The sequence below is a fragment of the Suricata suricatta genome, chromosome 2 (genome assembly GCF_006229205.1).
Source record: "Suricata suricatta isolate VVHF042 chromosome 2, meerkat_22Aug2017_6uvM2_HiC, whole genome shotgun sequence".
Taxonomy (NCBI): Eukaryota; Metazoa; Chordata; class Mammalia; order Carnivora; family Herpestidae; genus Suricata; species Suricata suricatta.
In genome coordinates this window covers 18,831,601-18,853,308 of record NC_043701.1, presented here as the reverse complement: position 1 = coordinate 18,853,308, position 21,708 = coordinate 18,831,601, and the positions used below count along the sequence as shown (strand labels likewise).

The window sequence follows — 21,708 nt, the reverse complement described above, 5'->3', positions numbered from 1 at the left end:
ACACATTTTTTTAATAATCACATTCTTAAGTTTATTTCTTTTGAGAGAGGGAGAGGGAGTAAGAATGGGGGAAGGGCAGAGAGTGAGGAAAAGAGAAAAGATTCCCAAGCAGGCTCCTTGGCTCTCAGTGTGGAGCCCAACTTGGGTCTTGACCTCATGAACCGTGAGATCATGACCTGAGCCAGAATCAACAGTCAGATACTTCACCAACTGAACCATCCAGGTGTCCCTTTAATAATCATATTCTTTAAGAGTATTTAATGACTTGGGAAAACAGCCAGGCTAGAGTGGTAGGAGCAAAAAGCTGGGTTAAACATTTATATGCATGTGGTTTCAGTGTTTTCTGTGTATGTGTGTTGTTTTAGTGCTTATTCCCTATGTAATATCTTCCTCAGAATTCTATCATCATGGCCAGGTTTCAGAAACTTAGTTTTTTATAGACTTACAGTTGCTGGTATATAGAAGTATATGTTTTTTACTAGCTAAATTTATTATTTAAATGATTTTATTTATATCTTATTGTACTCTCATTTTGCATGCTGGGGAAGGGCTTACTGAGAAAGAGATGGTTGAGTGAAAACTTGAAGGAGGTAAGGGAAGAAGCCATAGAGACCTGGGGAAAGAGTACTACCAAGTAGAGGGAACAGGAGGAACGGAGGCCCCGAGGCAGGCGTGTGCGTGCCTGGTGTATTCACAAAAGGGCACAGTTTGCTTGTAACTGGAGCTGAGTAAGACAGGGAGGGAGTAGGCAGAGATGAACCCAGAAGAGTACAGGTACGTAGGATGCCTTCTAGGTCATTGTAAGGAGTTCAGATTTTACTCCAAATGAGATAGGAAGCAGAGCATGATGGAGAGAGGAGTAACTGGTTTATTCTTGAATTGGAACAGGATTCCTCTGGCTTGTCTGTTGAGAATCCCCTGAAAGGGGACAGGGACACCAGTTGAAAGACCTATAATCAGTAGAGAGATGATGGTGGCTTAAAAGTAGTGTTCAGTGAGGGTTGTGAGAAGTACTTGAATTCTATATTTTGAGGGTAGAACTGATAGGATTTGCTGGTGGATTGGATGATGAGAGGCATGAACAAAATAGAAGAGTGAGGATAACTCGAGGCACCGGCAACCACGAGCAACCAAAGGTTGATGTTGCTCTTACTGTGGCCCGGACCTCTTGCAGAACCTATACATGATTGGTGCTTAATAAATATTTATTGAATGCACCTGAATTCATTCTACCTCTGGTCTCTTTGTTCTTTTTCCCCTTAGTTCTCTATTACTGGAATGGTGCTTGATGGTTGAGATTTAAAAAAGAAATGTTTACACTGAAGCTGTGTCCATGGATCATTACTTTATCGGTCTAAGTTGCTTTGTCTAGAATCTTCAGAGCCTCTTTGTTAGTAACCTCACTCTCTCTGGTCCCTCCTGAGATAAATTGACAAGTCATTCTTTTGTGCATTTTATTTTAGTAAAAGTATCATCCGTATTTTAGGCTTTTGAAAAGCACCATTTAAGAAGCAAATTTACTGATCTTTGAATAAATACAAAAGAAACCTACTTTTCCAGGAAGAAAGTGGTAGCAGTAATTTTATATGATGTATTTAGAAAATGTTGATGAGTAGCTCTTTTGTTGTGTGATTGAGTCATTATTTTTTCTCAGCCTGATGGATAGTGACCTGGTACCAATAATACCAATATTAGGAGTTCTGTGTTACATGTTATTTTTGTCAGTCTATTTTCTTCTATTAATATCAGGCTACTTTGTAGAGGATCACTGTCATGTTTTCTCTCCCCAAAAACTGTAACTTCACATATCTTCTGTGAATTTTATTATGCTTATGTAAGTTGGTTTCCAAACTAAAGTGTAGTTCTTTTGTCTTATTGAAATGCTATTTTTTAATTATCTTGCTATATTTTATAATAGCTTTGACTCTAACTTTTAGTGTGTTCTTTCTTATACCCCAACCAAACATAATTTCTTGAGATCATGCACTGTACTGTGTCTATTAGTTAAGGTTATAGTCTTGTGAGCCACTCCTAGGCATGAAGATGCTGAGTTCCTAATTATAGATTGAATTCAACTAAATAGTGTTTTCATATTAAATGCATTTCTGTCAGAATTGCTATTTTCAAAACCATTGATTATAGTGATTTGTATAAACTTCTGATACCTGGTTTGGGTGAATAATTAAGAAATCTTTTAGGTTAAAATTGAAGATATGCCATGAATTTCACCCATTTTTTTCCTCTGCATTAGGGAATTCTTGTGATAATCAAGGAAGGACCTAAGATGCTTCCCATAAAAGAAAGAGAGCATATATAATCATAATTAGATGGTGTAAAAATGTCAGCCCCAAATGATACTAATTATTTTTTCCTGAAGCATAACTAATACCCCAAAGCAAAAATATAGCTCATTCCCATTTAAAATCCCATTAGAATCATTGCATATGGAATCACAATGATTATAATAATTGGCACAAATTTCTACTTGATAAAGGTGCTGTTTGTTATATAGTATTGGAAAATGTAAATAAAACCAGTGAGTAGAATATATTCCAAAAGAAATTTTATGATCTAGGAAATAAAAATTCAGAAATGGAAGGGTTTCTCAAGAGTACATGATCTGGTTCATTTTCTTTATTTTATTGGTAAGAAAAAGAAGTCTCAGAGAGGTTAAACAACTTTCTTGTTAACATAAAATTACTTGATATCAAAGTTAGAAAGAGAACTTCATTTCTTAACATCTGATTATAATCTATACCAAATTGCATTTTATTGTATATTTATTTCACTATATCAAGTTAACTGATAACATTTAAGGCAAAAACCATCTTATTTTTATTCTGTTAATTTTTGTGCATTTATAACGGTCATATTAGGCTAACTATGAATACTGACGGAAGAAACACAAACACGAATAGGGATATCTGGACAGAATCCAAAGACGCTTGCATCAGAATAATCGAATTCAGAGGGGAAATTGTAGACTGTTCTGTAACGAGTATGTTATGCGGAGACTTCCTAGTACTATGACTGGTATCTTCGTTGCTCTTCCCATGAAAAAAAGTTTTTTTTTCTTTTCCCATGAAAAAATTTTAAATGTTGGGTGAAAACGTAAAAATGTGTTAAATCGCTTTGATGAGCTGGCACGAAAGTTAGGATTGTTGGAAGCAGTTAAAGGACTCCAAAGGGATATTGGGAAATGTACTTCCAAGCCAGTTTTTACCTTGAAGGTACTTGCCAAACCCAAGTGAACTTGCAAGGCACAGAATAGGAACAAAGTCTAGAACCTACCCAATGTAGGGAGTCTAACGGAAAGTTACCCCCAAACTTTAGAGTACGTGAATCTTTGAGAAAGACCATCCCTTTCTCCATATCTTCCCATCTTCTGTAAGGGACTGAAAGAAAATTCATCACCTTGGCATAGGCTGAAGGCCGGAAAGATCCCTAGAAAAACCATGTCTATTGCCCGAATAAACATTGTCTGCGTGGTGTGAGAAAATTTTAAAGCAAGAGTTTGGGCTCCAGGTTGGCAGTTCTTTTAGATTAACTGGCAGAAGCTATTGCTGATCTTTTTCTGATGATACCTATCTTTCAACCAGGTCTCCAAGAATTGTTACGGATAAATTTCTAAGGAATATGAACTTGTATAAACATATTCGTACACACATATGTGCCCACATACACATGATACACAATATATCCAGAAAATAAGGATCCAGGAACAAGATTCAACAGAGGCAGGATATAAAAGAATCAGCTCATCAAAGACATTTCAGTACTGCTGCTGTGAAACACTTCATATTGGTTTATCTCACAGTGCTGTTTTAGTTAATAACTTTTGCCTTAATGGTAACTGTCTGTTCTGTCTTTTTCTTGCCTTATTACAGTGCCTGTTTATTTTTCATGGCTCTATCATATTCCAGTTGTACATATGTATACATACATTCATACTTACATATATTTGTATCACTTATGTATATGTAGAGAGGTATGTATGTTTATAACCAAGTCCCTGTTATTTTGCATTTAAACTGACTTGTTAAAAGTTGAATTTACTATCCTATGATGAACATTCTTGTTGCCAAATCTTAAGTTCACCCATGATGGTGTTTTTTATTGAGGATGGGAGGAAGTGTCTAGAACCAGGATTGTGGGGCTGAGTAATATGTAAAATGTTAATGCTGAAAAGTACATAGAGGCCTTATAACAACCATGACTGATGGAATGGAAAATCAACATTTTGAGAAGTGCAAGATATAAGCATGCCAGATAAATGTGGAGGAAATAAGAGTGGAAAAATTCACTACTTTTTGGTTTGGTGTAAAAAATATATATATTGGACGTTTGAGAGCTGCAGGGAATGGACAGTCTGGATAGATTGTAAAACACTAGTTTTTAAATTAATTTTTTTTCTGAAGATAGGGCACACAGAATCCTATGTTATGCTCTGTTTATATAAAAATGAGGTGGGGGAGACCCTGCCAGTGTCGATCATGGCATGGCTCATGCTTATTGGAAGACTGATTTTAATTCTGTGAGAACATTCCAAGAGGTGTTGCCTAGAGTGCCTGGAAAGTTGACTGTTGCTGATTAACCCTAAAGAGTGACCATGGGTTTGCTGGGAAAGTTATTTAAAGCCAACTGTGCCTCAGTCATCCAGATGCTTCCAATGAGCCGTGAAATAATGCTGTCTCTGTTTGGATGCCAGCACTCATTATCTTTGTCAGGAAGCTAAATGCTACCATGTTTTGCGACTTGTAGTTTGACTCTAAATTTGTCTTCAAGGAGACCTTTATCTCTCTTACCTCTTATAGTCATTTAGGGTTATTATACTTTCTGTCACATCAAGCCCTTCAAAATAATTTCTTTCAACTAGGGGCATCCTTAGATTTAAGCACATCTGTGAGCATGGAGACGGTGACAGCATTTAACAGTACCATTTCTTCTGTATGAACTAGTGTATTTATGCACCAGTCCTTTCCAGTGGCCTGGGCTCCATCATAGACCATTTCACGGGCAAAAATAAGATTGATGGGCTCAGTCTGGTTTCAGCTTGATGCTCGTCCCCACCATCAATCCCCCACTCAGCTGCCAGGCCATCATCAGAAGACTCCTGACTCGTCAAACATACATGTTAGATCAGCGCTGAGATGGGCTCATCTGATTACAGAAATTCACTGCATTCTGTCATCCTTCATATCACTCTCGGCTTTATGTTAACAAGAACTACCGAGCAAACAGTAAAATCTTTGGCAATCTGAAACTTGGCTGAGGAGAGAATCCTTATTGTCGGTTTTAATCATGGTTGATGAACCAACACGGACACTTAGTTGAAACAGTACAGATCGGACAGAGAATTTCCCAGTTGTGCCAGTTTCCAGAGGGTTCTGCTCTGCCATCACTTGTTCCACTGGTCATGTTTCTGCAGTGATCCTTCAAAAAGGACAGGGCCACCCCTACAAGAGGCAGGGGGAGACCTGGGGCTGGTGGGAAAGGGTTCTTCTGGAGAGCAAAGCACTAACACTTTCTCTGTGGGCTGCTCATTACCTCTCCGCCTCAACACACAGATTGTCTTTTAAATGGTTATTAAAGAAAATGACAACAGTGACCATTGGGGTATAGATTGCTTGGAAAACAGCCTACCATTTCCTCAAAATGTTAAACAGAGAGTTACTGTATGCCCCAGCAATTCAAACTCTAGGTATATATTGAAGAGAACTGGAAACATCTGTCCACACAAAACTTGTACATGGATGTTCATAGTAGCGTTGTTCATAATGACCCAAAGTGAAAGTACCCATATTCACCCTCGGGTAGATATCATTCGTGTTAGATACACTAACTCTGGCATAAACACACATTGGAATATTAACCCACCTTAAGAAGAAGTGAAGTATGATACATGCTACAACGTGGATGAGCTTTGAAAACATGCTAAGTGAAGGAACCAGACACATGATACAGAAGGGGACTCCAGCTTACACCCATTAAAATATGTGCGCCGGATATATCCGGCTAGCCACTAAGACCTATTTAGTAGATTCAAGATAATTAAAACTAGGGAGTCAGTTAAAGAGTGAAAGGAGAAAGAATCAATGCAGTCTCCTTAGGTAGCCTTAAAATAAAGTGAGCTGGAGAATAATGTCACTAAGATAGGAATTCCTATCAAAAATGGTCAATTAAAGTTCCCTTGTGCCTTATTGATCAACCATTTAAAAATATGCATGCAGTGAATGTGGAGCCTTTGGTAATTGGCTCATATCTTACGTTGTGCTCTTCACAGAGCATGGCATTTCAGACTCCATTAGAGAAACAGTCAGTACTATTACTAATGCAGCTGCCTTTGACTCATGCTTACGGAAGAGCTCAGGGAACACGTTTTACCATTGGCTCAGGGTGAGCTCTTATTAACCTTAAAATCTGTTGTTTCATTGTTTTTGGTTCTCTGCCCTTCCATCCTTCAGAGTGTCATTGAATTTATTGTTAGGAATATAATTAAAGACTGTTTTCTCATTTTGTTTCTTAAGCCAAGATACCACCCCAAAATAATAGATTATTAAAAAGTTCACTTGTTATTTGGGAACTAGGATGTATTGAATTCTTGAACTACAAAAGAATATGATACTTCTTTCTTTATAAAAATTATTTCTTGGTAAAGCACACTGTTATGTGCCCAGAAAATAATTATCTCATGGTCTATCACCCAACATCTGGGAGAGAGAGTCTTACCTGAAGGAAAGCTCAGCATTTGCTTCCTAGCAGTCCGCCCACGCTGAAATCCCAGTCCATCTAAGATACTGCCCATACATCTGCACTGTTCCTTATACTTCCAAACATGGACCGTTTGTCTGTCTCACAATAACCGTCACTAGGCAGTCTCTAATTTAGATCCTCTTTCTGCACATTATGCTTTACACCTGTGGGTGACACGAGAGAGGGACCAAAAAGAACTTTCCCTTTTTCCTCAGGGCTGAGGTCCTTGGAATTTCCTTTTTTTCTTTCATTTCTCAGTCTTACCCCATCCCCAGACTTTGCTGCTGCCCAATTCTGTAACCACCGACCGTCAGACTACTGCCCCACCTCACCTCGTTTCTAACTCAGGGTAGAGTTTTCTGTGATGGCCACAGGGAAGGTGAGGAAAGATACAAATTTAAGTATGTCCCTAACTACAACCTCCATTCCTTCTAAATCTTCTCTCTCTCTGACTTCAACCATAACATCTCTGACTGCTTATCGTCAGTCAGGTGCTTTCCAAGTCTCATGTATTTCTTACCAAGCCGTGACCCCTCTGTGGTGAATCATTGGAATTTCTTTCTTACCAGAACCTTGGACTCTTCCTCCCCTTGTTCTTTTTGCTCCATTCGGCTGGTAAATCCTTACCTCTGGCCCTCAGAGTCTGGTCTTTCTTCTCCATTCTTACTTCTGCTATTCCACAGTATGTGGAATATTCCACAATATCGTGCTGTTATAAATTCGTTATTTCATCCCACCTGGCCCCTCAGCAGTATAGAGGGATTATCAAGAAATCCTTCCACAGATGTAACAGGAAAAGACCCAGTGAGGGAGAGCACTTGGAATTTTGTTAAAAAGGGGAAGCAGAAAAAAGGAGCTTCTGTTTGTATTTTGGGTATTGATGCAGGCGGAGTCCCCAGAGTTCCCTCCTTGATAAAGGGCCAGACCCTTTCCTGTCTTCCTACCTTCGTATTCCTGGACCTCCAAGGAACCCTCACCAGTATTTTGGAGTCAGAGAGGTCATTATATGCAGTGCTGTCTATTCAGGAGAGATAGGAAGAGGTAGAGTTAGTTCTGGGTCTTGCTGCTGGGACTGCATTAGAGAGAGAGGTCATTTCAGCTGGACCACTAAATGTTCCCCCCCCCCCCCCGAATCACTATTTACATGATGGTTTTATCTATAAAATGTTGCTATGTCAGGCTTCATTTATGTTGTTTTATCAGAGAGGCTTTTTGTACATTGACTTGGATAACCAACTGCCGTATTTAGTGTTGATTCCATGGAAAATGCATTTTTGTATCAAACCACTATAAAATCAGGGATTATTGCTCCCTGTTATAGAGTTTTTCTATATCACCCATCATCTGTGTCATTTGTTTTAAATTTTTTTTAATGTTAATTTATTTTTGAGAGAGAGAGAGAGACAGAGTGTGAGCAGGGGAGGGGCAGAAAGAGAGGCACACAGAATCTGAAGCACGCTCCAGACTCTGAGCTGTCAGCACAGAGCCCGACGCGGGGCTTGAACTCATGAACTGCGAGATCATGACCTGAGCTGAAGTTGGACATTTAACTAGCTGAGCCATCCAGGCGGCCCTCATCTGGGTCATTTTAGTTAACCTGTGAGTTTCTTGGAACATCACGTGATATTAAGCACAGTATAGTTTGTGTATATTGGGAAAAATTATTTAAATATGGAGCCTACCATGTGTGATTTTGATTTTGAGCAAGGTTCTGTGCCCCTGGCCCCAGAACCCCCATTTCCTCATCTCTATGTTGGGTAATAATATTACAGGAATAGTACTCGGATTAAGTGAGACATTTTATGTTAAAGATCCAGCACAGTGTCAATTTCCTACTAGATATTTAATAACTATGAATCCCCTTCCCCCTCTTGACCTTCTTCCTCGTAGTCTGCATACTACTTGACACCTGTCTTTTTTACCTACACAGCACAACAGTAGAGCTACCCGGAATAAAATATAATGGAGCAATGAAATATAGACAAGATATTTACTCCTCTAATGGTGGGGATAACTAATTTGTTTCTACTTGGGAGATTGTTTTCTATAAATAATATCTTATTATAATTTATTAGCATTTTACTGAAACATGGATTCCTTACTTAGCATACTTTATGCAAAACCCAATTGCTGTTTGTTCCTAGGTGGTTTGTACTTGGAATTCACTAGATCTAAAAAAGACATTATCATTTTTTTGTTTGTTTGGCTGTAGATCTAAAAACGATGTACCATGTGTTTATTCCTATGAATAATACTCAACAAATACTGAGTACTTATTGTGTGCCAGAAACTCTCCTAAGCACAAGAAATACATCCATGAACAAGATTGTATTGCTGTTAACAATTATAGACTTGGTGAGAGTTGAGTCCAAAAGATGATCCTTTCCTTGAAGGGGTTTATTCCCAGGTCCAACAGCAAATTACCGTGAGCAATAGAATGTTACCACCAATCTTGATTTGCTTGACTTGACCATAATAGTAAGTTGTTTGAGTGTATATAAGCATAAACATTGTACTACTGTTTCCTTCTTAATGTAGGACCAAACCCCAAGCTCATAGAGAGTCCCTGTCACAAGTTCCCGCAATGGTGGTAGCAGCAGCAATAGCACTGAGTCCTAATGATAATCTGCTGTAGAATCGGTACCTGGGAAAAAACTTAATCAAAAAGAATGCCTCTGCCAGGGTGACAGCTGTGAATTCGGGGAACTCCTAGAGCCAATTAAAGACCCTGCTTATGGATGCAGTCAGAATGCATTTTTATAATCCTTCAAAAGTGTTTATGAAGCAAAGTATTTGCTATAAGAAGAAATTCATCTTCACTGTGGTTCTCTTCTGTGTGGAAAGGCCGAGTTGAAATCCAGGCCATATCAAACATGTCAGATAAGGCATGCTGCTTTCTGTGGCTCAACACAGTTGACCATCAGACTCTGTACTGTTTTCATCTAAGCAGTTGGCACAAACAATTCACAATCATAGTATCTATACATTTAATATTATCTTTTTATGTTTTATTTTATTTTTTTAAGTTTATTTTGAGAGAGCAAGAGAGAGCATGCCCACTGGGGAGAGGCAGAGAGAGGGAGAGAGAGAATTTTGTCGGGCTCGAACTCACAAACCATGAGTAAGATCATGACCTGGGTTGAAGTTGGACACTTAACCAACTGAGCCACCTGGCATCCCAATATTATTTTTCATTGAAAAATTAAGAGTAGAGAAAGACAAACTTTATTCTGTCATGCTCTAAGTGTTCTCAGCAATTTTCTAAACTTGCACTGCAATGATCACAACCCCCAAATAAGACAGACATGTTCTAATTGGTCTTGCGAATCCTATTGACTCATACAATGCTGCCTAACGTATCAAAAATAACATTTTTAAAATTGGGCCTTTTGTATTTTAGTTTATGTTTCAGTGATTGTGTGTGTGTGTGTGTGTGTGTGAGAGAGAGAGAGAGAGAGAGAGAGAGAGAGAGAGAGAGAGAGAGATCCATTAGATCCTTACCTGCTTGGTAATTCTAATGAGAAACGTAGACCATTTATTTGAGACACATGAGGTTAAATCCTGAACGGAATCCCCTTGATACATTCTCACCACAAGTCTTTGAAAGAGTTTATTTCCATATGTATTTTATAAACGGGAAAGCGGAGGCTCAGGAAATTTAAATAATTCTGTCACACTTATAATATTAAGTAGCACATCTGGGGCCTGACACCGATCTTACTGATTTTCCCCACTGTACCATGCAGTCCTCTCAGCGAGAACATTTGTTTCCATTTCTTTCTGTGGCTGTGGTTTTCTATTTCTGTTTTATTAACATGACTATATTCATTATAAATGACATCAAGTTCCAATTGGGAAGAATTAAGGAATAAATAAGTTGAGGGGCTAATCACTTCCATGTCAATGAATTCTAAAAGGCCCAGATAGTGAGCACTAAGATGCTGTCATCCCAGAAGTCTTTGGGTGGCCTTGGGGCCTCTTGCCACTTGTCTGCAAGAGCCTTCAAACCAGTGTCCTCATTGTTAGAAACTGAAATATGACTGGGGCATTTTCTCTCCTTTCTGCACAATATATATTCTACGTGATACCATTGTCAGTTTCTCTTTCTCTCTAACCATCCATCATCATTCCGCATTTTCTCTGGTGCCTATCACCCGGCCTCTGACAGCTGAGATTAGACTGTAAGCATAATGAATGAAGGCGAAGGCGATGTTCTGGCCCTTTCGTGCTCCTCTCAGGATTGAACATGGTCCTTAAGGACATTCATGACAGCAGCTCCCAGATTACTTGATTACAAGGAGGCCTCTGAGGAGAGGCGAGTTTTGTTTCTTACCAGGAATATGGTAATGCCAGACTTTAATCTCGGAGGGTGAGAGACTCAGACCATACGGTCTTTGGCCATGGCCTTTACTTTTGGTTCTGACCTGTGTATTTTAGGACGAGGGTTTGACAAGAGTATCTTCATTGGGTTGGTGCTGTTTACTGGTAATCTAGTAAGCTGGATTTGAAACAGTCGCAAAGAGAAATCACATCAAATGGAGGGCAGATGGTGTTTGTGACGATACTAAAAGCATGTATGAGATTCCTGTACTTGGAATTTTGGTTGGGGGTTGAGGTATTTCTGCCCAAGCTTTACTTTTTATTTAATTTCACCCCACTCTGGAAAGCAGTAATTATCTTTCTGGAGCTAACAGGGAACAAATGCAGCTATTACTTAGTTTCTAGTCGGATGCTAGCTGTCATCCTTTATTTTCACAGCCTAATCTCCCTCTCACTGACATTCCTGGTGGCCCTTGGTCCTTATGTTTGGTATTGGATCTTTTGCCATCTGTGTTTCTCATGAGATTGTCATCCACAAGTGTTGATTAAGCACACCTGTTAGCCATAAGGCTCTGGGGATACAGAGAGAATTGCTTGTGTTTGTTAGGTTTTTGACAGTTTATGAAGGACCTGCACATAGACTTTCTCATCTAATTCCAAAACATCTACTAAATTAGATCTTCATTTCTTCCTTCATTCGGCAAATGTATGCTTTTATAGCCACTTTCCAGGAAGTTCCATTCCAGGTAGGAAAATGTTGTATAAATATTAGAAAAGAAATGGCGCTAGAAATGACCTAAGTTAAGGTTATATAAGTTATTATATATGAAATCACTCTTAAGGAAATTGTGGACATTGGGAAAGGGCCATTTAACAGTTTAAACTTTTATTATCTTAATTTTTAGAGTTTATTTGTTTATTTTTGAGAGAGACAGAGACAATATGAGTGGGGGAGGGGCAGATAGAAAGAGAGAGAATCCCAAGGAGGCTGTGCACTGTCAGCACAGAGCCTTATGTGGAGCTTGAACTTACAAAACTGGGAGATCATGACCTGAGCTAAAACCAAGAGTCAGAGGCTTAACCAACTGAGCCCCCCAGGTGGCTCTGCCCATTCGACAGGTTTACGGAACTGTGGGAGGGGGCAGGGCCCTCGAAATGGAAGCCCATTGCGGACCAGGGCATGGAGGTGTGCACATATTCAGTGCATTTGGTATGCATAGACATATGAGTTTCACCAGAGCTAGGTTAATCAGGTCTATATATAATTATTGAGTACCTAAAATCATAGAACCTGAGACTTTTTAGAAATCATTGGAAATCATGTAGTCTAACTCACATTTGTCCTTAAAAGAGATGTTCATAGTCAGTAACTGAAGGCATTCTATTGTTGTGTAGATTTATTTCATAGGAAGTTATTTATGCCGCCCCTGGAGTGCAGAATATAACCAGTTTATTTATATAGACACACGTGTCTTTGGTAATTCAATACTGGCTTCATTTTATGATCTTAGAGAAGCAGTGATAACAAAGATGTATTTATTCTGTTTGTTTGTCACCAAACCTTGTGTCCTTTAGAGGAGGTTTTGTTAAAGGAGTTGTATTTGTCCTAGTCTTGATCCTCTCTTTATGCAAAACCACTGACTTAGCAGAACATTAATACCTCTGGTGCAAATATAGTAATACAACATGGATTTTTTTTCAAATGAGAAAAATAGATTATGATTTTCAGTCAAGAGCTGTACATTATATTTTCCGATATATTTTCTGTTTTTCTTAAGAAAAGCCATGCTCTGATTAGTTGGTGGAAACAACTGATCCAGATGGGATTTGTCTAGACTCCGATGCCTCTGGGAAGTCTTGATGATCCAGGGTATAGATTTCTGAGGCTTCACTTGTTTTTATCCGTCAATCTCCAGGATACCTCAGAGACCATTAAGATAGATAATAAATCAAATGAGATTTAGCTGTGTTTGGTATCATGCAAAGAACCATAATTGGAAAGAAAATGTTTAATTTAGAAAAAAGAAATGAAAATTCTTTGAGTGTAGATTGTTAGGATTTTGAGGAAGCCTATGAAATAGCATCTATCTTTACTGTTAGAATCCTGAAACTATTTAAGAAATAACTTAAATAGGGTAGACGGAAGCCAAAATACCAACTTTTATTGGTATAAGCTAGATGGAAAGATGTAGCCTTCTTTGAGAGCAAAAATGAATTTGCTAACTGAAATTGAAAATTAGACAAATTAACTCACCCCCTTATAGAAGGCCCGGGACTGCTCCATCCCTCTCTGACAAGGCAAGACCTTTCTTGTGAAACTTTGCAAGGCAGCACGCATCCACAGGCGTTCTGGTTTCTAAAGTGGAACAAGGAATTGCTGAGACGTGCAAGTTTGCTTTTTCTTCCTGTTTTACCAAGGGATTCCTTCACTTCCCCTCCAGTGGGTAAAAGACCAGGGAGGCCAGGGATTACATTCATTTTCATCCTAATGGAAGGTAATGTGAGTAGTGTGGGAGGGAGGGGTGCTTCTCTGCCAACACCCTAAGACGCAGTTTTGCGTGTTGTAACTCTTTGAAATCAGGATGTTGTATTAAGTCTTCAGCATCTGGTTAATGGCTGTGAACCAGAAGACAATCCAAATGACTTGTTTTTGCCTCAGTGTCCATGAGCTGAGTGGATATTTCTCATACCATGACCCTCCAGTGAGTCAATTAATGAACCTCTCAGGGACCTTTTAAGAAAAGAATAGGAGTCTTGGTCGGTATTGGAGCACCTTCTCTTTAAACTTTCTGATAGCATCAAGTGCACACCAGTGTTAAACCTTGCAGAATCGGTATCGGCAGCTGGAATAAAATACTGGATGCACTCCAGTAAGAAACCACTTAGTGACACCATTTAGAAAACAAGGATGGTGACAGCTCTGAGTCATTAAGAAAAGCTGGATTCTGAGAATTGTATAATTTTAAGAATACCTTAATTCATTTTTTTAATAATTCTATAATAGATATGTATGAGAGATTTATGGTAAACATCTATTTAAAAGCCTTAAAAACCCTAAATAAATATTTATTTATAAATTATATAACATACTTGTATATATTTAAGAAGCTTTTCAATGAGAAAAAAATAAGGACACATTATATAGTTTCATGAGCATGATTAAAAAATTTTTTTAAAACATTTATTCATTTTTGAGAGAGAGAGACATGGAGTGTGAGTGGGGGAGGGGCAGAGAGAGAGGGAGACACAGAATTCCAAGCAGGCTCCAGGCTCTGATCTGTCAGCACAGAGCCCGATGCGGGGCTCGAGCCCACAAACTCTGAGATCATGACCTGAGCGGAAGTCGGATGCATAACCAACCGAGCCACCCAGGTGCCCCCATTAGCAGGATTTTTTAAAATTTAGTGTTACTTAGTAGGATGTCTTACAATGAGAGATATCTACACTTCGGTGAAATGTGGTCAGTGGTTGTATGGGTCTCTGCCCCAACCTTTACTGCGCTGGACAACCTTGAATGGTACGTCCTCTTTGGGAAAGTTTCACGTGCTGTACTGTCTTAGATGGACACTGGTGAGAGCAGATCTGAACTTTAAACTTTGGGTTATGCCTTACCCTCTTTATTTTTTTAATCTTTTTTTTTTTTTTTTTGCATTTATTTATTTTTGAGAGACAGAGAGAGATAGGGCGTGAACAGGGGAGGGGCAGAGAGAGAAAGAGACACAGAATCTGAAGCAGGCTCCAGGCTCTGAGCTGTCAGCACAGAGCCTGATGTGGGGCTCGAACCCACAAACCGTGAGATCATGACCTGAGCCGAAGTCGGACGTTCAACCGACAGAGCCACCCAGGTGCCCTTACACTCTTTCTTTAAATACACAATTTATGTTTACTGTGGTTCCACACTCTCCCTCCAGAGTGAAAATGTCCGCTGCAGTTTACAGAGTGAAGAGGTCTGGACCCAGTCATGCAAAGTAATTTTGTAGATCCGACGGCAACTGTTCTCAAGACAGTCCTCCTTGTGATAGTATAGCCCTCATCTAGATACGCTGGGGTCATTTTTTGTAAACATTCTAATAAGCTCAGTCTCTCTTCTTTTTCCTGAAAGGGGGTCCTGATGACAACTTAATTGAAGGTGGAGGCACAAAATTTGTCTGTAGACCCGGGGCCAGGAATATTACTGTCATATTCCATCCATTATTAAGGTAAGTCAGATCCTGTGTACTTACTGAAAAATGAATATTTTCATTATTTATGCCGATGCACTGGATGCCAGTAGGTCAGTCAGCATTGAAACAAGTCCTCAAGAAAAAAAAAGTGTTGCATTTTCTAGGGCTTTACTATCAAAGTTTGTCAATAAAACAAACAATATCAACCCACTAAGTACCTATTTGTTCTCAGGAGTAATGTTCCATAAATACTTTTTTAAAATTGTCTTTATTTCCTGTCCCTGCCCCTTTCCCTCTATCATTGTCCTTTCCTTGCTTTCTGTATTTATTTCAGGGAGTGGCTACTAATGGTCCACAGGAGAAATTTAGTCTGCCACCTGTTTTTCTTTTTTTTTTTTTTTCAGTAAAATTTTATTGACACAGTTATGCTCATCTCTTCATATATTGTCCATAGCTGCTTTGGACAATAGTGTTACCGAGTTGAGTATTTGTAAGAGAAGCCATATGGCCTAAAAGCCTACATTATTTACACTTTGGCTCTTTACAGGAAAACATGGCAGCCCCGTGATCAGTCTTTCTAATTTACATTAATGATTCAGATACTCTTTGAGGATTGGCAAATCTTGGAACACATAGGACTTATCAGAACTGAAAGGCATTATAGCAGTTGTGTATATGGTTTTATATATTAAAGGACAACTTGATGATAACGGGAATAAACTCTTGCTCAGTTTATTGTGGTACTGTGATTCTAAGAAAATAAAAATCTGCAACGTTTCCATTTAAAAAAACTTCAAAGCCCTAAATACCTTTAAAAAGAAACTTCTTTGGGAGAAAGGAAAAGGAGGTTATTAGTCAGTGGATCTAAAATTTGCTTTTGCAAGATGAAAAATTTCTAGAGAACTGTTAGCTAACCCTGTGCATATAGTTAACACTACCACACTGTATACCTAAAAAAGATTAAGATGGTGAATTAGACGCTAAGCATTGTTGACTATAACACAAAAGGGTACTCTTCGGGGCATCTAAGTGGCTCAGTAGGTTAAATGTTTTGTTGATTTCGGCTCAGGTCATGATCTCACGGTTTGTAGGATTGAGCCTCATGTGGGACTCTGCGCTGACAGCACAGAGTTTGCTTGGGATTCTCTCCTTCTCTTTCTGCCCCTCCCAACCCTCCTGCAGGCCCCCCCACCCCCCCGCCCCCAAGTAAATAATTGTTTTTTAAAGGTACTCTTTGGACACAGATATCCAATGTGATATTAATTGTATGCTTTCTCTCTAAAGAGTCAGTATTTATTTTTGGTTTGTTCCTATAATGGACCGGAAACTCTTTTAAGTTCGTTAGAGGTTTGGTGCCTCAGATCATCACATTAACGTTCTTATGTAACTTCTATAACACTTGAGGCATTTGAAATAACTGCATAACTACTGAATTGTCCAGCAATAATATTGAATGTACTTTTCTAAAACATAAGTGATTTATTACTGGAATTATCCTACTTTTCATTAACCAAGACTTACTAAAATGCAGTCATTGGAACTAGTTAAATTCAGATCTCTTATTTAACCAGTGAGTTTTAAAAATTATGCTGAAATACTTTACTCAATTAGTTTTAAATGCAGAAACACAAATATGTGAATTAAACAACAATAAAAACATCCTTTCAATGCAATAACAAAGAAGAGATTATTTTTTCTTAAAGTAGGTTTCACCCCCAGTGTGGAGCCCATTGTGGGGCTTGAACTCACAACCCTGAGATACGGGCTGAGATGAGAGCAAGAGTCAGATCCTTAACCGAGTGAGCCACCCAGCACCCCAAAGAAGAGACTTTTAAAGAAGCATTATTAATCTTTTGAAAAATCTATTTCAGCAAACATTCGCAACAAGTATATCATGTTATTTAAGAATTATGGAATTAAAAGAATTAAGACTATTCCTCTATAAATTTAGTTGCTTTTCTATATGTAAACATATAAATTAAAACATACAGAATTTCTGGATTAACAGTGCTCCTATTTATTTCACCTGGCTTTGGTAATTAGTTTAATACTCACTTTCTTCTTCAGTTAAATTGATTTCTACTTAGTTAGACCTGCTAATTGTTAGGAAAGTGGGAAAATACCTTAATCATTATAGGCATCTTCTAACGTAGATTTAGGGCCATAATTTACTACTAAGTTATGCCATTGCATGGATAAATGAAATCCTTATGCTTACATTGGTTCCAAAGCATAGAAGATGATCTTTGGAAGTGTTTTAGCTATGTTGTCAATAACCACTTTTCAAGAGATGTTTTTTTCCCAATCAGCTTGTTTGTTAAGGTGAAGTTGGGAGAATGGGAGAAAAGTTCTCCTTCTCCCGTACTTAATAAAATGCATTTCTGCGACAACACCTGTAGAGTTTAATGTATTACAGTTCTTGACAATTATTTTTTTGGCATTTATCCTGCTTTACGAGAGACTGTTTTAAGGCTTGATAGTGCTCCTATAGATTTACTCACTTGATTGGTCTCTACTTTCATTCAGAACTTTATTTTTGATTCGAATTGGAGAAACGTTTGTTGCATTGCATAGTTTACATTCATTCTCTGTGTAACTCTTAATGGAAGTGGCCTGCAAGGTGAGTGACTTCCTTTCTAAGCGGGGGATCATTGTAGACTGTGGATGAGCTTTTGGCTCAAATTGAAACCTTGCCTCTCAAACCCATTGCTAAAACGTCATAATGCGCTTACGGAACTTCAGACCACTAAGATCTTTTGTTGTTGTTTGTTTGTTTGTTTGTTTGTTTGTTATTTTAGTTTTTACACTTATGGGTTTGCTGGTTATTGGACTTAGTGTTTCTTCTACAGTTTGGGAGTTTATGACAATGAGAAGAGTGTGTGCACTGTCACCCCATGGCGTTGCAATTTTTACTCTTAGCGTTTACATTCCCTCATTTCTCCTGTCACCATTTAAATGTGTATTGAACACTTACGATACATGTTTTCCCTTCTGTAAGTTAGGTGAGGATTCTTATGAGAAATAGTCACTCTTACTACTATTGGATTACTTAGTAAAATATGTATATATATGTTTTCCAACCTCTGGAACACCTCTTGTATTTCCATGCTAGCTCCAAGTGAATGTACTTTTGCACATTCTTATTTCTAAGGCTATAGAACCTAGTGGGAGAGAACGCCTAGAAGAATGGAAAGATGGGAGAAAAACACAGGATTTGAAATGTAAAGTGAAAGCCTCAACAAATTAGGTTCAGGTCCAGGTTCCTTGTATTCGGATTTACTCACGGATTTTTTATTGGACTCTGATTCTCTGCCAGGTCCTAGGGACACACAAAAAATAACATCAAACCCTTGCCTAAAATGTGCTCACTCAGTAGCTGCCTAGGCGGCAAAAACTGAGAAGCCCGAAAACGCCAGTTATTGGTGAGGATGGAAATGACCTCTTACACCGGGGTGCAAATGGGGGCAGCCTTTCCCGAAGCCAGCTGGACGGTAGTGAGCGGTCACATCCCCTTCTGCCCAGTGCTCACCGCCTCGTATCCTTGCGTGCTTCTGCTCCGTTGCAGTGACTCATTATTTTCCCATCCTGATTCCCCAGACTCTTCTCCTAATGGATCACAAGAATCTTTACTTAGAACTAAACTTCGTCCTGTTCACAAAGTAAGTTCAGAAGGAACGTATCACCAGTTGATCTTTCTCACCCGTTTAAACACCACCATTGTTTTCTTACACTGTCTCTCTCCAAGAACGGAAATACTGTTTGTTGGGAGCGAGAAATTGTTTCAAGCATGTAGGTCCTTCGTTTCCCTTTGCTACTTTCCCCCTGTGTCGAGCAATACTCGTGTTCTGTCTTCCTGAACTTCTGCCGGTGGCCAGTCTACCCTTCATTTATTAAAAATGACTCTCCTCATCATGTTCATAGTTGCCAGTGTATTGTCTGCAGCATAGGAGTTTTCTGCATTGAGAACCCTGAACCACCCTGTTCCAGAGCATCGCACAGCCGATTCCTGTCATGCCATTTTGTTTGTTTGTTTGTTTGTTTGTTTGTTTTAATCTTAGTAGTCACTTCTGCTGTCCTCCTGTAACATCATTGTACAAGGTCCCAGATCTGGCAACCTTGCGAGTGTATTTTCGTACTCTTCTCCTAAGTACTGCCATTTCTTCACTGGGAAATCGCATAGGGCGTTGGAGACAGGTATACTGACTTCCAGGTGGTTCACTATGCGTTAACCTTGCAGGCCCCTCGACTCGGGTATTTAATGTTTTTCCTTCCTGTTTTTTCTTTCTGGTTAAGAAATCAGAAAATGCCCCAGAGAATCAAGTTTTAGAAAGATGAAGTGTATCTTGGTTGCTTTACTCTTAGCCCAGAAAGACATTGTGTGCAACTAACTAAACCCTTAATGTACACTTTGGATGTCACAGATTCATCTAATCGATTTTGCTACCTCTGGGTCTAACTGAGCAAAACATACTGAAATGAAGAGGTTCTTATACTTAGGTAGATTCTGACATACTTTCATCAAAATAGAGACCCTGAAAATGATAGTACTAATGCCTTCCCCCACTCCTCCACCCCCACTGACATACTTGCTCTTTTTTTTTTAGCTTTCTCGGGAAATAATCAAGAGGAATGGATGGATTCACTCTAGTAAATGGATTTTCTTTTCTAGGCTTTGAATTGGGGAAACACAAGGAAAATATGTTAATAGTGAAATTTGAATGACACATTTCCTTTTGTCTAGATCTGACATGCATTTGGGTTTTTTTTTTTACAAAAATTATTTTCAGTTAGTTACATCATGGTAATTATGGGCCGTGATCTAAATATAAAAATCTTTACCAACAAAGTGCATTTTATTGAGGTATCAATGGCAGTTTGACAGTAAGACTTTTTGCCTATAATTAATATATAGTGAGGCATTTCTGGAAATTTGAAATTACCTTGTACCTGCTATTTGTGGGATTTTGCAGGGAGGGAGAATTTAGTTCTCCCTTTGTTTTTTCATTTATCGCTATTCTTTATTCTCTAAAAGTCCCCAAGCAGAGGACATAGTGGTCCTTCGATTGTTAGTATACTTCCTTCATGTAGCCGAAAATGAGTGACAACAAAAATTATTCCTTTAAAAATCTAAATGCTTGCAGCATCTAACTAAATTATTTAGAAAACACCCTCCAGGGGCACCTGAGTGGCTCAGTCAGTTAAGGGTCTGACTGCAGCTCAGGTCATGATTTTGTGGTTTGTAAGTTCCAGCCCTGTGTGGGGCTCTGTGCTGACAGCTGAGAGCCTGGAGCCTTCTTTCTGTGTCTCCCTCTTCCTGCTCCTCCCATGCTTGCTCTCTCTCTCTCTCTCAAAAGTAAATAAACATAAAAAAAAGAAAGCACCTTTGAACTTTATTAATCTCTCATTTATTTATTTATTGCATGCATTTGTGATTGCATACATTCTGGGCCAGTAAGGCAAATTCGTGGGAAGTGTTGCTAATGCAAAGGAAGTTACCAGGATGCATGGGTGGCTCAGTCTGTTAAGCATCTGACTTTGGTCAGGTCATGATCTCGTGGATCATGAGTTCCACAGTGTGGAGCCTGCTTGGAATTCTCTCCCTCCCTCTCTCTGACCCACCTCCACTCACTCTTCACTCACTCTCTCTCTCAAAATAAATAAGTAAACTTAAAAAATATTCTGAATTTGAGGTCATTGCACTCAACCTTCTCACTACTGGAGGCTTTCGCTTTCAAAGGTGGAATCATCAAAGAAAAGTCATGGGATTTAATGTAGCCCATGCCTGAGAAAGAAAAGTTCTCAGTCTTTAGGGCTTGGACAAGGCAGGAATAAGGACCCTGAGTCCAAGGAAGCCTTCTCTCTGTATCCTAAAGAGGCCTCTTCCTCTTCTTCTAAGGACTGCAGCCCCTCTGGATTAAGGCCCCACTCTTACATCCTCATTTAACCGAAATTATCTGTTGTGCAAAATGTACACCAAATCTTGCAATTAGAACAAACTCAGGAGATTAATTTATTAAATGATGTATTAAATCATTCTTTCAGCACTGGAGTCATTGTCTAGATGGAAAGGAGTTTTGTGTATTGTGTGATGGAGAGGCTTGTGGGCTGGGGTAGCAGGGACCACATTTTAATTTTTTATGTTGGCCAAATCCCTATGTGTCCTAGTTTTCCATGTCTATAAAATAAAGATGTTGATTGGTCTGGCTTTTGCTTTCTACCTTTCAAAAGTTGGTGATTTTGTGCCTGGGAAATGCTTTTATAATATTTAAAGACTCCAAAGGCCTGACATTTTAAAATTGAAAAGTCCTAATGACAATGTGTTTCTTTTGCTTATTTGCTTCAACCAGCTTTTAGAAGACATTTGGCTCTTTAGGGTAATGACCACTTTGCATATATGAAGTATATTTCTTACGAGACAATTAAAGAACAGATGTTTGCAGTTGGGGTGACTTGGCAGAAGTAAGAGGCTGGA

The 21,708-nt window shown here is 38.8% G+C and overlaps 1 protein-coding gene across 3 annotated transcripts in view; it reads left to right on the top strand.

Annotated features, from left to right (window-relative positions):
• The window catches only part of EXOC4 (exocyst complex component 4), a 734,942-nt gene that overhangs the window by 311,261 nt on the left and 401,973 nt on the right, over positions 1–21,708 (top strand). Inside the window, exons 10-12 of one of the 3 annotated variants that reach the window (XM_029923170.1) lie at positions 15,176–15,272; positions 18,834–18,895; positions 19,841–19,976. In XM_029923170.1, the coding sequence (XP_029779030.1) occupies positions 15,176–15,272; positions 18,834–18,846 (110 nt within the window). In that variant the 3' untranslated portion in view covers positions 18,847–18,895; positions 19,841–19,976. Of the gene's footprint in view, positions 1–15,175; positions 15,273–18,833; positions 18,896–19,840; positions 19,977–21,708 lie in introns of those variants that run through there. The other 2 variants (XM_029923167.1, XM_029923156.1) reach the window with 2 other exon arrangements.